The 15,769-nt window shown below is 46.2% G+C and overlaps 1 protein-coding gene, 2 long non-coding RNA genes and 1 pseudogene across 4 annotated transcripts in view; 2 read left to right on the top strand and 2 right to left on the bottom strand.

The window, feature by feature from the left end:
- Positions 1-12: 12 nt before the first annotated feature.
- LOC103348325 (uncharacterized) overlaps positions 13-15,769 on the top strand; it is a 39,281-nt gene continuing 23,524 nt past the window's right edge. Inside the window, exon 1 of one of the 2 annotated variants that reach the window (XR_011380157.1) lies at positions 13-900. This is a non-coding gene — a long non-coding RNA (uncharacterized lncRNA). The remainder of the gene's footprint in view (positions 901-15,769) is intronic. The other variant, XR_007919735.2, reaches the window with a different exon arrangement.
- On the top strand, positions 7,175-13,890 carry LOC138844392 (uncharacterized). Its single transcript, XR_011380158.1, has 2 exons — positions 7,175-7,972; positions 13,680-13,890. It is a non-coding gene; the product is annotated as an uncharacterized lncRNA (long non-coding RNA).
- Positions 8,275-8,386, bottom strand: LOC127491235 (small nucleolar RNA SNORA40; annotated as a pseudogene).
- LOC108175363 (lysozyme C-like) lies at positions 8,769-15,563 on the bottom strand. Its single transcript, XM_002711324.5, has 4 exons — positions 15,357-15,563; positions 14,280-14,444; positions 11,625-11,703; positions 8,769-9,511 (listed from the first exon to the last, which is right to left on the bottom strand). Exons 1-4 carry the CDS (start codon positions 15,490-15,492, stop codon positions 9,445-9,447), a joined length of 447 nt encoding a protein of 148 aa, XP_002711370.2. The 5' UTR covers positions 15,493-15,563; the 3' UTR covers positions 8,769-9,444.

The raw sequence follows: 15,769 nt of genomic DNA, 5'->3' as shown, positions 1-15,769 counted from the left end.
GCAGGCGCGCCGGGGTGGCGCGCGCACGCCGGGCACACCGCGCACGCGCCTGAGCGCTGCCCTGCCGACACCGGAGGGCCGCTCAGAGAACACAGTGGGAGGGGGGGCGTAATTAATACACGGTTTCAGAGGGCTTGCCGGAACTTAAGGATAGGAGTTTCCACACTGGAAGGGTCCACCCTGTGCCAAGATGCAGACAGACCCACCTGGCGAACTTTGCAGAGCATCGGGGACCCTCCACATGGCCAGTTATGAAGATTCTGGAATCAGAACGGCTTCAGATTGCTCAGTAGCAGCAGTCTAGGGAGCAGTGAAGTGCTACCCTCGATTTTCTGAAGGAAACTTACTTCCAACTTAGTTGTCAACACTTGGACGACTATCCGCCAAGTTTCAGACATGCGCAATCTAAACTAAACGTGCCTCTCAGTCACCTTTCTCAGGAAGATGCTAGAGATGTGATCCATCACAATGCGGGAATAAGCCAAGAAGGAGAACATTGGGAAACCCAGGAAACACAATAGATACGAAAGGTAAGGGGAGCATAGTGAATGCCAAGAGGATGCTGAAAGAGCCCGCAATGCCAGCTGTGCGCAGGCAGCCAGCCAGCTGCCCCGGCCAGCTTTCCTTTTGGTCAGAAATGTCTGGGAAATTCTGTGTCAGAGGATGGATTTGACAGCACTCCGGCTGCACCTGAACCTGAAGAGATTTAATGTTCAACCTAGAGTCTGGGAGTTGAACGGATACACAGAAACCCAAAGAGATTCAAGGATCATGCAGGTACTAGCTTCAGGGAAAACAAGATCTGTGCAACAGAAGGAGCTGTATTTATGACTACTGAGTATTGATTTAACCCCACGCGTGGAAGGCCGGGCTTTGGAGAGAGTGATCTACATGATGAAGGTAGGAGAGGAGGGTATAGAGCTTCATCTTTAACTCCTATAGGTTTAGAAACCAATATCCTAAAATGGGGGAGGGGAGAATAATATAAACCTAATATTTATTTTTTAAAGATTTATTCATTTATTTGAAAGTCAGAGTTACACAAAGAGCGTAGGAGAGGCAGAGAGAGAGAGAGAGAGAGAGAGAGAGAGAGAGAGAGAGAGGTCTTCAATCCATTGGTTCACTCCCCAATTGGTCGCAGTGGCTGGAGCTGGACTGATCCGAAGCCAGGAGCCAGGGTCTTCCTTCAGGTCTCCCATGCAGGTGCAGGGGCCCAAGGACTTGGGCCATCCTCCACTGCTTTCCCAGGCCATAGCAGAGAGCTGGATGGGAAGCGGAGTAGCCAGGACTAGAACCGGCGCCTTATGGCATGCCAACGCCACAGGCGGTGGCTTAACCCACTACACCACAGCGCTGCCCCCAAACCTAATATGTAAAGGCATCAAAGTAACTACAACACTCCTCATGGTAAGCTAAAAGAGAGGAAAATCACAACTGATAATTTTTAGAAATCCCAGCAAATTTTAAAAAAAGATTTATTTATTCATTTGAAGGGCATAGTTACAAAGAGAGAGAAGAGACAGAGGGAGAGAGAGCTTTTATCTCCTGGTTCACTCCCCTAAGGCCACAACAGCCAGGACTGAGCCAGGCTGCAGCCAGGGGCCAGGAGTTTCTTCCAGGTCTCCCACATGGCTGCAGTGCATCTTCCACTGTTTTCCCAGGCGCACTGGCAACAGAGCTGGATCGGAAGTGGAACAGTGGGGACATGAACCAGCACCCATATGGAAGCTGGTGTGGCAGGTAGTGGCTTAACGTACTGCCCACAGGCGGGCCCCAGCCTGCCTTCTTCAGTCGACTTTCGTTGATCTCTGGCCGTTTCTCCAGTCAGCCCGTTATTGGGCTATCATATAGGCCCCATCTTTGTTTATGAACTGTCATTCTCCAAGTCTCAGTACTCTACTTTGACTCATTCTTGTACACATCGGGCTATACTGATCTGAATTAACTCAAATTCTTTCTGAGTATACTGGCATCAGAGTGGCACGAGAATTGAAGCCGAAGCACACACCAGCGTAAAGGCCCTCTGCTGCCCTCTCATGGCCGATCTATGAACTACACTTACATAAACAGTTCAAACTGGATTGCAGAAACTATTGCGTGGGAATCCTGTGGGTTAAAGAGTAAGGAAAATCTCAGAGTGCTCAACACAGAAGGAATGTACTACATGAGCAATATGGCTATTCAGTCGACTTATGTTCATTCCAATCACTGCTCTAGGTGTTTGAAATAAGGAGGTGACCAAGAGCCAAACACGTCTCTCTTACCTATCAGGACAGTGGCTCTGCATGGTGTGTCAGAGATGTGACAAGATAGAGAGCATCCAGTGTGGAGAAGGAGCAGCCCCCCGAGGGGCTTCAGAGCCTTAGTGGAGGCACCTGTTACATGGTGTGCCTGTGTTGAGAGATTGATTGATATATTTTGAGGCTATTTATTAAGCACGGTGGATATATGTTTCTCACTGTCAGATGTTGCTCCCCCTCTTCGCGGAGGAACGACACAGGACCCTGCGCTGTTCTTTTGTCTGCTCGGCCCTCCCCGGGTTTGCTGCTGGTTCTTCCCAGGTTGGCTACCGTCCCTTCCACCTCCGTGGAAGGGCGGTTCCCCCTGCCACTTTCCCCACTTCCACGGGGGAGCGGCACACCGCCGGCCGGCTCTCTCGGGGGCTGCTCAGGTGTTATTCGGATAGATGTTCCTGGTGCATGTTGTCTCTCTCCTCCTTTATAGTCCTCTCCACCAATCCCAACTCTGGTACCCACACGCCGAGTACGCTGCTCTCCTCCAATCAGGAGCAGGTCCTGCTGTTTATTGGTTGAACTGGAGGCAGCTGTGTAGAAGCTGTTTCCTCCTCTCCCAGCGCCATATTGTGGGAGAGCAGATGCATAGAATAAGTCTTAATTCCAGTAACAGTTTAGTCCGAGTTGCTCCCCACAGTCAGACAATCGAGCATAAAACATGAAAAAGGAGAAATTCAAACCCCATGGCATGGTGTAAGATTAGAATTGCAGGTATTGGTGTGAATTAATGAATTTTGATATAAATATAAAGATATAGGGGAAATATAATTGGGGCGAGCATTTGGCACAGCAGTTGAAATACCACTTGGCATACTCATATCCCATATTGGAGTGCCTGAATTCGAGTTTCAGCTCTGCTTCCCATCCAGCTTCCTGATAATGTGCACCCTTAGAGGCAGCAGGCAATGGCTCAAGGAGTGGGGTCCCTAACACTCATATGGGAGACCTAGATTGAAATCCAGGCTCCTGCCTTTGGCCTGGCCCAGGCTTGGCTGTTATGGGCATTTGGGAAGGAACCAGCAGACCGAAGATCGGTCTCTCTGTATCTCTTTTCTGAGTCTCTGTGTCTGCCTGCCCTCTGTTTCTCTGTCTTTCAAAGAAATAAAAATACAAAAATGGGGCCAGCGCCGCGGCTCAACAGGCTAATCATCTGCCTGCGGTGCAGGCACCCCGAGTTCTAGTGCCAGTCAGGCCTCGCATTCTGTCCCGGTTGCTCCCCTTCCAGTCTAGCTCTCTGCTGTGGCCCGGGAGTGCAGTGGAGGATGGCCCAAGTGCTTGGGCCCTGCACCCCATGGGAGACCAGGGGAACCACCTGGCTCCTGGCTTCGGTTCAGCGTGGTGCGCCAGCCACAGCGGCCATTGGGGGGTGAACCAACGGCAAAGGAAGACCTTTCTCTCTCTCTCTCTCGCTGTCCACTCTGCCTGTCAAAAAAAAAAAAAAAAAAGTACAAAAATGTTCTTTAAAAAAACCTCAAGGGGGCGCCAGCGCTGTGGCATAGTAAGTTAAGCTGCTGCCTGTGGTACCAGCATCCCATATGGGTTGCCAGTTCATGTCCTGGATGCTCCACTTCTGCTCCAGTTCTCTGCTTTGGCCTGGGAAAGCAGTAGAAGATGGCCCAAGTGCTTGGGCCACTGCAGCCATGTGGGAGATTTGAAGAAGCTCCTAGCTTCTGATTGGCTCACCTTCCTCTGTTGCAGCATTTGGGGAATGACCCTGCAGAAGGAATAGCTCTTACTCTGTCTCTCCCTCCTTCTGTCTGTAACTCTACCTCTCAAATAAATAAATAAAATCTTTAAAAACCCAAGAGGATGGGGCTGGCACTGTGGCATAGTGTGGGTAAAGCCACCACCTGCATTGCCAGCAACCCATATGGGTGCCAGTTTGTGTCCCAGCCTCATGTCTGATCCAGCTCCCTGCTATGGCCTGGGAAAGCAGTAGAAGATGGCCCAAGTCCATTGGCCGCTGTTCCCACGTAGGAGACTTGGGGAAAGCACCAGGCTCCTCATTGGCTCATCTCTGGCCATGAAGCCAATTGGGGAGTGAACCAGAGGATGGAAGACCTCCCTGGCCCTCGCCCCTGCCCCCGCCCCCGCCTCCGCCTCCGCCCCCTTCTCTGTGTAATCTTTCAGGTAAATAAGTCTTGCCGCTGCCTGCAGCACCTGCATTCTTTTGGGTGCCGATTCGAGTTCCAGCTGCTTCACTTCTTACCCAGCTCTCTGCTAATGAGCCTGGGAAAACAGCACAAAGTAACCCAAAGCCCTGGGTCCCTGCACCCACTTGGGAGACCCAAGGGAAGCTCCTGGCTCCTGGCTTCAGATCACCCCAGCTCTGACTGTTGCGGCTATTTGGGGAGTGAACCAGTGTATAGATCTCTCTGTCTCTCCCTCCCTCTGTTTACTCTGCCTATGAAATAAATCTTTTTTTAAAACCCCCAAACTTTAAACATTGTTTAAATTAAAAAAACATGGTGTGTGTGTGTGTACATATATATATATATATATATTCTCTAGCTCTTTCGACTGACACTGTCACCTAGGAACACCCTAATGTCCAGATCGTGTTTTTAAAATATTATTAACCACTGTAATAAATTAGAGTTTCTTGAATAAACGGCTATTCCAGGGCTGGAGCAAGGAAAGAACAAGGCAAACCTTAGAGTACCTTGTGCCAGGAAACAACTAAGTGCTCAAAAAATTATAGACAAGTCAAAATGAAACAGAAGTCAGCTTGCAGGGGCTCACTGGCTAAATAGGGCACAGTGTGGACAGCAAAGTAAATGGTGGTAATGAATTATAACTCATTATAATTTCACTAAGACAGAAACCATGGGTCCACAGTGATCTCATAAATGAAGCTGGAAACTTGATGAGCAACAGTCTCCTAGTACCTCCCTTACCAGAAACTTTACAATGGACATGACTTACAACCTCATTTAAATCAAGTAATCTGAGTGAACATCATCAAATCAAAACTGCATGCCACTTAAGGCAATGAGAAGGGAATCACTTCTGTGGTATTCCCGCCAAAGTTGCAAAACCTACTCTAATTAAGAGAATATCAGAAGCACCTTAGAGAAATTCTGCAGTATAACTGGTCTGTGGTCTTCAAGAATGTCTAGGTCATAAAAGCAAAGAAAGAAATAATCATTAGGAAATGACCCAGAATGAAAGAGACTAAAAAATATGGCAATCAAATACAACACATGATTTTTTGGAAAGATTTATTTTGTTTCTTTGAAAGGGTTACAGAGAGAGGTAGAGAGAGATACAGATAGAGAGAAAGATAGGTCTTCCATCTGCTGGTTCACTCCCCAGATGGCTGCAATGGTGGGAGATGCACTGATCTGAAGCCAGGTGCCAGGAGCTTCTTCTGGGTCTCCCACGCGGATGCAGGGGCCAAAGACTTGGACCATCTTCTACTGCTTTCCCAGGCCATAACAGAGAGCTGAATCAGAAGAGGAACAGCCAGGACTTGAACTGGCACCTGTATAGGATACCAGCACTGTAGGCCAGGGTGTAACCTGCTGCGCCACAGTGCCGGTCCCTCTCTGAAGGGGTTTGTAAGGGAAGTGATCTACAACCAGTAAGAACTGTGTCCCTCAGCACTTAGTGAGTCCTACCTCTTGGGTAAAGCCAGTGTGTGCTCACTGTGACATAGGTAAATGCTGACTAGAACTGACTCCTTGAAAGTCACTGGGCCTGTGTCTCCCACGCTTATGTCACTCATCTTCTGCCCTGAATAAACTTAAAAGTAACCTTTCTACAGATCCTGTTTGTTTCCACCAACCATATGTGGATGCCAAATGTGGGGCTCAGCGAACACTCACGACTCCTTGGAGGCCTTACTCAGATCAGCTCTTGGTATGAGCCTCAGCCCGTTATGGTCCTCCAACCCTGAAATCCTCCCCTGAATGGGATGCTAAGCCCTCCTGGGTCTCCAGAATTTCTTGTTGGGTCAGTGGATCCCCAGGTTTATTCTTGGCCCATTTTTCTGGTCTTTCTTGCTGAGAACATTTGAGGAAAACATTTTTCAGCACCTGGTGTTGTGCCTTTAAGAGGCCTCTCCTCCTTGATCCTACCCACTGCCTATTTCAAATACTAAAGAACAAGGGAAAAAAAAAAAAAAAAAACAAGGAGATAAACTTCTTTCTGGTGCATCAGCTGGCTTTATGTTTTATAACTGTGGCATTTTTTACTTGCAGTTATTCGAGTAGATGGGAAAGTCTTAGAAAAGATGATTTAAGTTTTATATTTCCAGAACAGGGAACATTCGATACTCTGAAACTAGTTTTTCTTAGGTTGAAATTGGGAAAGGCACTTAGAGCAACCTTATCCCATGTCAGAGTGCCTGGTTCAAGTTCTGGGTACTCTGTGGTTCTGATCCAGTTTCCTGCTGTTACTGGCTAGTCAGGCAGACAGGTAGGTCTGCTGAGCTAGAGGTACCAGCAAGCCACCATACCCTGTGCCCATGTGTGATTCTATCCGCCTACTTGTCAATCAAAATGCCCCCTTTCCCAGGATGCATCTGCTTTATCTGGGACCAGGGGGGATGATGCCATGAAAATATGGATATGAACTCCACTGGAAGCTTGTGGAGGTAACATATAATTCCCAGGAGCTCCACATGGAGAGGCTGATAAAGGAGACCAACAACTGGCAGAGGGTCTCTCTTCCACTGCAGACCATGACTGCAGGGACTGGCAGGTGCCCTTTCTGTCCCCACCCCTTCTCCTTTTGGGCAAATCTTTTGGCTCATTGCCTACCCACAGTGGGTGTTTTTCTGTGTGGTGCACCACATGCTAATGTGTGTGTGTGTGGTGGCTTTCTCACCTTTTTAATAAATTTTTTTTATTTTTTTTATTTTTTTTATTTTTTGACAGGCAGAGTGGACAGTGAGAGAGAGAGACAGAGAGAGAAAGGTCTTCCTTTGCCGTTGGTTCACCCTCCAATGGCCGCCGCTGCAGCCGGCGCACCGCGCTGATCCGATGGCAGGAGCCAGGATCCAGGTGCTTTTCCTGGTCTCCCATGGGGTGCAGGGCCCAAGCACCTGGGCCATCCTCCACTGCACTCCCTGGCCATAGCAGAGAGCTGGCCTGGAAGAGGGGCAACCGGGACAGAATCCGGCGCCCCAACCGGGACTAGAACCCGGTGTGCCGGCGCCGCAAGGTGGAGGATTAGCCTATTGAGCCACGGCGCCGGCTTTTGAATAAAATTTACCTTATTTGAGTCAGTACTTAGAATGCATATCTTTGTGCATGACAAGGACCTGCAGTGAAAAACCAAATAAATCCCCCCACTCACCCACATCACTGCTAATGCTTCTGGCATGGAGGATTGTTCCAGGGCACTTCTCAGACTGGGAAAATCCCTAGCTAAGGGTAGTGCAGATTTCCCAGCCACACCAAGACTTGCAAATTACCTTCCTGGAAATACCTGCTGGACCACAAGAAAACTCTCCCTAAGAAGAGACTGCTATTACAAGTATATACCTCAGATTATGGTCCATGTTGCAGCCATTAGCCTCTGCCTGCCTGCCTGCCTGCCTGCCTGTTGTTCTCATTCAGCTTCAATGAATTTAACTCTCTCCACTCTATCTGACTGCTCTGGTGAATTCTTTGAACACCCATGGTGCTGGCCTCAATCAGTCACATCCTGCAACATTTTGATGGCGCCTACAGGTACTTTTCCTCTGATCACTGGGAGCCAACCTTTAGAGTGTGGCACGATATGTAGTGGCAGCTTGTCTGGGTGAACCCACAGCTGCTGTTAGACCCCGATCACGGTCAGTCCTTCTTTCTCCTTGACCTGGTCCTTAAGGAACAGCTTACCCCTGTTAGACCAACTGCTGATTCCTGGCCAGGGCAAATGCCTGGTGGAATTTGAAGGCCCCTGTTCAATGCTACCCAGTACCTGTTGCCCTCAGGGTTGGGGACTGAACTTCTATCTGTTCCATCTTTTTTTTTTTTTTTTTTTTTTTCATTTTATAAATGCTTGTATATATCAAAACTCATACTGATCAATGAGTTCTGGGTTGCAAAACAGGATTTATTTTTTGCACCTGTATGTCCACTAGTTGAAACACACACTGTGTAAGGGGCCAGGGCTGTGGTGAAGCAGGGTAAAGCCCCAGCTTGCAGCGCTGGCATCCCATGTGGATCCCGGTTCTAATCCCTTTATGCCACAGTGGCGTACCTGGGTTTGACACCCAGACTCACTCCCAGTTCTAGCTTCCTGCTATGCACATCCTAGGATGCAGCAGGTCATGGTTCAAGTGGTTGGGTCCCTGCCACCCACAATGCAGACCTGGACTGAGTTACTGCTTCCCGACTTTGGCCTGCTCCTACCCCAGTGGTTGTAGGCATCTGAGGAGTGAACTGGTGGATGGGAGCCCTCTGTGTGTTCATCTATCTCTGCCCCTTTCCTTTCAAATAAAATAAGCAAATAAATATTTTTTAAGGAAGAAAGACAAAGGTATGCACTGCAAAGCCTTTAATGATAATATACTTTTTTACAACATGCATAATCTCACACCTGTGGTTAATCAGCAATCATTTCAATACCTGTGAGCTCACCTGACTCAGATTTAGTTATAATGCACAAATCTAAATTAATAAAGTTAAGAAACAGCAACTGCTCATCTAACCCCTCCACAATAGCAAGATGCATCCAAATGTTCTTTAAGGGGCTAAAACAGATCGATATTTAACTGGACGTTCTTTTTGTAAAGATGTATAAATGAAATCTTTCCCAGAAAATATGCAAACCAAAGGTCACATACACCTTATGAAAACAAAATTCTTAACCCAGGCAGTACAACTGCTCCTTTAACAGCTGTGTATCACCCACTGAAGAGGGGTCACTGTCCCTGTGTTGGAGGTGCCTGACAGGAGGCATCGGGGCCCACGCAGCTGAATTCTGCCCTAGACACATGTGTTATGAGACTGTCCTCTTTAATGTTTTCATCCAAAACTGAGGAAGAGTAAGTCTGGGTTATTTCTGTTTAAGAACTGAGTGCACTGGCGATGTATTTGGTAGCTAAGAAGAAAGGCCATATTTTGCTCCTGCTTCTGGGACAATGTTAGTTTGTTTGAAAAGGCAATGCTGGCTACTGAAAAGGAGACAAGATGAGCGGAAGAAGAAAATTCTGCAGTTACACTCCACAGCCCTGAATATACGAAGTGAGATCTTGGTTTTGACAATGATTTTTCCACGCCACCCTGTAGAGAAAGGCAAAACAAGTGAAGGGGTTAAAATATGTCTTCATGGAAAAATACAAGTACAGACTTCAAACATTTTGGGAGAACAAAACACCTCATGAACAAAAACACCATATAAAAGGAGAGCAATGGCCAAGTGCAGCTGCTGCACCCTGCGAGCTTCCACAACATTAGCCTTGACCTCTGCATGCTTTCGTGTTCATCTAAAAGACACAATTCTGACTCCTATCCAGTCTCTCTCCCTGTTCTGGAAAGGTGGGGGTCTTCTCCACATACTTCCAGGATTTGGAATGCAAACGGACACTCTGCTTTTGCCCTTGGGATGCAGCTATCCTGCCTACATCTCCAGGAAGAAAGAAACAGCTGAAGCGGGCCTTCTCCTCAAGTTTGATTCACTATGAAGAAATGGCTTTGCAAGCTGAAGACCTGTGAGTTTGAGACAGGTGTCTGTGAATTCTTTGCTTCTTGTTCCAAACAAGAAGGCGACACAAATAGCAAGGATGGATGACCTAAGGGCTTTTAAAAAATGTCTTCCGGTTTCAGCCACTATCAGCAGCACAGCTGAGACCACGGCACTACATTTCAAATACATGTTCTAATTTGAAATGAGGAGAGATGCTAAAAAGTGACACATATTGATGTCTTCAATCTTGACTCCTCCTGAGACACAGATTTACTGAATAAGAACTGAGGTCCAATGTTGCAGTTAAACCTTTGATGTGACAAAAAAGCATAAAGACAAGAAATCACGGTTAATTTTGTATGTGAATAAATCTTCAGTTTCTTGTCAAATATGTATATTTACCTGGGTAAATCCACATTTTTGGTTGAAAAGAGGAATTTTTCTTCCAGCTTGCTGACTTTCTTCTCAGAAGTCATTGGATGGCTGGTATTTTGTGTTTTTCATTTCTCTAAGGAGGGACCAGATTGTGCTGCAGCTAGCTCAATGAATGCATGCTTGGGTCTAGTCAAAAGGACATGGAAAGAAAACAAGAGAGTTCTGTGTCTGGGGTGGAGGCCTATTCACCTCCCTAGGATGGGAGGCTGCTATGTTACAAAGTGCACCATGCTTTTTGTGGCGTCTTCTACAGCACATCACAAGTTTTCTGGGTTGCTGAAGATGGGAGAAAAGTGGCCTAAGCTGGGGTGGGGGGGCAGGCTTCAGCGCAGCCATGAAGATGCTTGTCCAGATGTCTGCATCCACCATGGTGCTGGTGTGAGAATCCAGGTCTTCCCTTCTGATGCCAGCTGCCTGCTAATGCGCACCCTGGGAGGCAGAAGCTGATGGCTCAAGTACTTGCATGTCTGCCACCCATGTGGGAGACTAAGACTGTGTTCTGGCCTCCTGTCTTTGGCCTGGCCCAGCCCTGGCTGTTGTGGCCATGTCAGACTGAATCGGTGCATAGAAGATCTTTTCTGTCTTTGTCTCTCTGTCCCTTAAATCTAGTACCTCAATAAAGTTTTGTAAAAAGTAGGATTAGTGGTTTTACAATTCAGAAGATGTGATGGATCCGGAAAGATAGCCTGCCTTTGACTTTGGATGTAGAATGGGCGTTGGGTGGATCAGATGGGAAAGTTTCCAAATAATACCTTTCTCCGAAGAAAAGGAAGCCAAACTGTTTTATGCAGTTCCATCTGACGTTATGACATTTTACACTATCTAGTTCAGTTTTTATAAAAGAAAAGTAGACAAGTAAATAAATACAGTGAAGACCACAGACAGACTGAGGCATTGCTACTTGCTACAGGGAAATACGCACACAAAGCACCTCAGCCTCCCTTCTGCCCTCAGGAGAGCACAGGATGCCAAGTGCAAACACTGAGTGAGGTGCTCAGTGCAACAGCAGACACAAAGCACGTTCCACATTCGCTTATTCTAAACCTAATCTCAAGACACGGCAAGGAACTGGCAGAGTGCGGACAGTCTTAGAAACCCTAGAAATCCCCCAAAAGGGGGAATGAAAGAATGAGATTCTGAGTCCATTAAAGTACATTGTTTCTTCAAGGATTTAGGCAATACACTGTAGCACAGACTCAAAACTACCACATTCAGTTCTCAACAGCATATTTTGGGTTTAGAAAGTCTTTTCTCACGTATATATGAAACACATACCATGCTCTGATGCCTTGTGGATCGCTGACGACCCTCTTTGCACAAGCTACAGCTTGAGTGATGTCATCTTTCAATAAATCTGAAAAAGAGGTGGTGAGAAATGAAAACAAATTGCACAGCGATTTCCTTTTACATTTGGGGTTAGCCACTTTTATTCTGTTGGGCTGAGGAAAGAATATTAAGAAATTATTTTTCAAGAGTCCATTAGGCAGTAATGGTGGGGAAAAACTCTCTTCACCCTTTTCCATCTGGCAGCAAGTAAAGCATTTTGTCTCATTTACAATGCAAGCTCTGGAATTACCACGTTATGGAAGGTCCACTGCATACTAGACACTATAGGAAAAAGCATGCCTAGTAATTTTTTACTCGGCAATTCTACTATTGCAACTTCCTCATAAAGAACTAATAAGACATATATCCAAAGGTGTTTGCAGGAAGATGTTCACAGCAATTATTAAGTGAAAAACTGGAAACAACCTAAGTGCTTAATAGTAGGAAGTAGATAAACACATTACAGAAAATTCATAGAGTGGAATTCTACTCATCCTTTAAAATGACAATAGAGATTTGTATTTGTTGATATGGACATAATTTTGTGTGAGAAGTAAACCGTATAGCAGTCTATATAATACAATTTAGTTTTTGTAAAAATTTACATTGCTGTCATGTTTATATATGGGTACATATATACATGATATAATTTTATTTTAAGGTTTATTTATTTATTTGAAAGGTAGAGTTACAGAGAGAAAAAGAGGGAGAGACAGAGATAGCTTCCATCCACTGGTTCACTCCCCAAATGGTCGCAACAGCCAAAGCTGGGCCAATCCAAAGCCAGGAGCCAGAAGCTAATTCCAGGTCTCCCACTTGGGTGCAAGGGCCCAAGCACTAGGGCCATCTTCTGCTGCTTTCCCAGCACATCAGCAGGGAGCTGGATCAGAAGTGGAACAGCTGGGACTTGAACCAGCATCCATATGGGATGCCATCACTGCAGACGATGGCTTTACCTGCTACACCGCAGTGCCAGTCCCTGTAATTTTACTTGCATGTCCATGATTGATGTACATTCTGGAAGAATATATACCAAAAGTGACAATGGTCAGACAACTCTGGTAGTAAGGTTACGGTTGCTATTTTTTTCCAATTTGTATTTTCTAATTTTTATTTAATGACTACATGCTATTATACAATGCAAAATACATTTGAAAGTAAATTAACTAGATTATAAAAGAATATGCTAAAATTAATCTTCTTGATGTGAGTGTTGTGTGGTACAGCAGGTCAAACTGCTGCTTGAGACACCAACATCCCCTTTTAGAGAACTTGTTTAGGTCCTGGCTGCTTCATTCTGACCCAGTTCCCTATCAATGTGCCCGGGAAGGCAGCAGACAGAGGCCTAAATATCTGGGTTCTTACCACCCATTTGGGAGACCAAATGGAGTTCCTGGCTCCTGGCTTTGGCCTGGCCAAGTGCTGGCTCTTGTATAATGATTATGTATGAACTGCAGTTTGTTGAGATACAAACTAAAGAATTTAGAAATGAAAGACATAATGTTTTTAATTCATTTCAAAATCCTTCAACAAAAAATATATAGAGAAGAAGCAACTACTGCAAAAAGTTAAGAATTTAAAAGTCAGATATCTGAGGGCAGTCATTAGGCAGAGCAAGAAAGATGCCACTTGGAAGCCTGCGTCCCATACTGGATTGCCTGGGTTCAGAGTCCTCACTCTGCTCCCAATCCTAGCTCCCTGCTATCTGGAGATGGAGCAGGTGATGGCTCCAGTAGCTGGGTCCCTGCCACACACATGGCAGGCTGAGATTGAGTTCTGGGCGCCTAGCTTCTGCCTGGCCCACACCCAGCTGTTGTGGGTATTTAGGGAATGAGAAGTAGATATGAGATCTGTGTGTCCTTCTGTATTTAAAATAAATAAATAAAGTATGAAGTTGGACTTATGGGGGCCAGAATATGGTGCAGTGGGTTATGCTGCTTGCCTGTGATGCTGGGATCCCATATGGTTGCTACTCAATTTGTGGCTGTTCTACTTCTGATCCAGCTCCCTGCTAATGCACCTGGGAAAGCAGAAGATGGTCATGTGCTTGAGCCCCTACACCCACCTGGATGAAGCTCCTGGCTCCTGGCTCTGGCATGCCCAGCCCCAGCTGTTGCAGTCATTTAGGGAGTGAAACAGCAGATGAAGACCTCTCTGTCTCTCCCTCTCTCTGCATAACTCTATCTTTCAAATAAAGATAATAAATAAATAAAAAGCTGCATTTATGGCTGTTTGTTATACTACTACCTCCAATTTTCTGTGTATGCAGAACATTTCATAGTAATATATATATACAATCAAAAAAGGAACCAAGACCAAATTACTCCTCTCCTCCCCTGAGTCAGCAGGAGGAAAGCATCAGTGAGGCCATTTACAATCAGTTAACAGATCATTCCAGAAACATGTGCATATGAAAGAGCACCAACCTTTCATAATACCAGCTCTTTACTTTCTTACTTGGGGAATTAGGAGGAGGATAACAAAACTTTCTGGAAGCTGTGATGGGAGTTTTCCTAGGTCCCTCATGAATTTGTCTTGAATCTCTACTCTTACAAGATACCCAGAGGGGTCCTGTGCCATCACTCAAGTATTATCCTGTCTTACCACTGCAGGGTATATGGCAGGCGTTAACTGCTCGTGGGGTTTTGCCATCGTTACACCAGTAGCGGCTATTGATCTGAAATATTCCATAATCGGTGCTTTTGTCTCCAGGGTTGTAGTTTGTAGCTTGCGTGTTATAACTGCTCTCCCATTTGGTCAAACACATCCCTGAAAAAGTAATTTTTGTAATGAACAGCAACATAAAATGACTTACAGTGTAAACAAAAAGCAATCCATGTGTCTAACTCTGTTTTACCAATGACTTGATGTGTTTAACTTATAACTGAACACTTTAGTGAAGAAAGGCCCTTAAGAGAACCATTTTTGTAATGCAAACCAACTTCTGAAACTACTGCAGCAAGAGAAGGTGCTTTAAAAATATTAAAATAACGGCCGGCGCCGCGGCTCAATAGGCTAATCCTCCGCCTAGCGGCGCCGGCACACCGGGTTCTAGTCCCGGTCGGGGCGCCGGATTCTGTCCCGGTTGCCCCTCTTCCAGGCCAGCCCTCTGCTGTGGCCAGGGAGTGCAGTGGAGGATGGCCCAGGTGCTTGGGCCCTGCACCCCATGGGAGACCAGGAAAAGCACCTGGCTCCTGGCTCCTGCCATTGGATCAGCGCGGTGCGCCGGCCGCTGTGCGCCGGCCGTGGCGGCCATTGGAGGGTGAACCAACGGCAAAGGAAGACTTTTCTCTCTGTCTCTCTCTCTCACTGTCCACTATGCCTGTCAAAAAAAAAAAAAAATTAAAATAACAGTTTCTTCTTTGCTTTTACCCTTTCCCTGCTCCCATGGCTCAGGCAACATGCAGCCTTGAATAGAAAAATCAAGAGTTGATAGGCTCAGGTCTATCTGAGTCTAACAGCAAATCGGATGTTCCTTTCTTTGTTGTGGGCCTGTGAGTCACTGTAAAATCTACCATTAAGATGCTAACTGTGCTAATATGGGCAGTTTGAGTCTTCATGATTCCTGGTCTCTCTTCACAGGCCAGGGGAGAGATTCTGGGGCCCAACATGATCTCTATCAAAGGCATTGGGGAATGGGCCGGGTATGGTCTCGGGAAGTTGGAAAGAGTGGAGACTTACAGTTCGCCAAGCTGACTCCCTTGTAGCCATCCAATCCAAGTTTTTTCAGAGTTCTGGCCAACTCACACCTTTCATAGATCTTGCCCTGGACAGTGGTGGAAAGGAGGAGAAGCCCCAGGATCAGGAGTGCCTTCATGTTGACTGGGAAGCAAGACCTCTATGCTGACAGGACAGAGGCAGCCCCAGTATTTAACCTCTTTCAACTTCCTTCTTCCCCAGGTGGCGTGAGGGCTCCACCCTTTGTGTGGAAAACATGCTTGTTTTTCTGATTCACTGACTTGAAAGGTTTTTTTTTTTTTTTTTTTAATGTTTGAAGAGAAACGGTCTCATGTCCTAAGCATTAATCTCAGTAAAATAATGAAAAGACATTGCTTAAAGATTTGTTCAGGAAGAATTGGGAAGTAGCACTTTTC

The sequence above is a fragment of the Oryctolagus cuniculus genome, chromosome 11, assembly GCF_964237555.1.
Source record: "Oryctolagus cuniculus chromosome 11, mOryCun1.1, whole genome shotgun sequence".
Lineage (NCBI taxonomy): Eukaryota > Metazoa > Chordata > Mammalia > Lagomorpha > Leporidae > Oryctolagus > Oryctolagus cuniculus.
Note: the sequence above shows the minus strand (reverse complement) of the source record. Positions and strands in the feature narration are given on the sequence as shown.

What these genes read in the sequence shown, in the direction of transcription:
- LOC108175363 (XM_002711324.5), bottom strand. Translation starts at nt 15,492, where the DNA reads ATGAAGGCACTCCTGATCCTGGGGCTTCTCCTCCTTTCCACCACTGTC. An exon ending in GGGAGTCAGCTTGGCGAACT is followed by an intron (nt 14,445 to 15,356) that starts GTAAGTCTCCAC and finishes TTACTTTTTCAG; the next exon opens with GGATGTGTTTGACCAAATGG. An exon ending in CCACAAGGCATCAGAGCATG is followed by an intron (nt 9,512 to 11,624) that starts GTATGTGTTTCA and finishes CTTTCTCTACAG; the next exon opens with GGTGGCGTGGAAAAATCATT.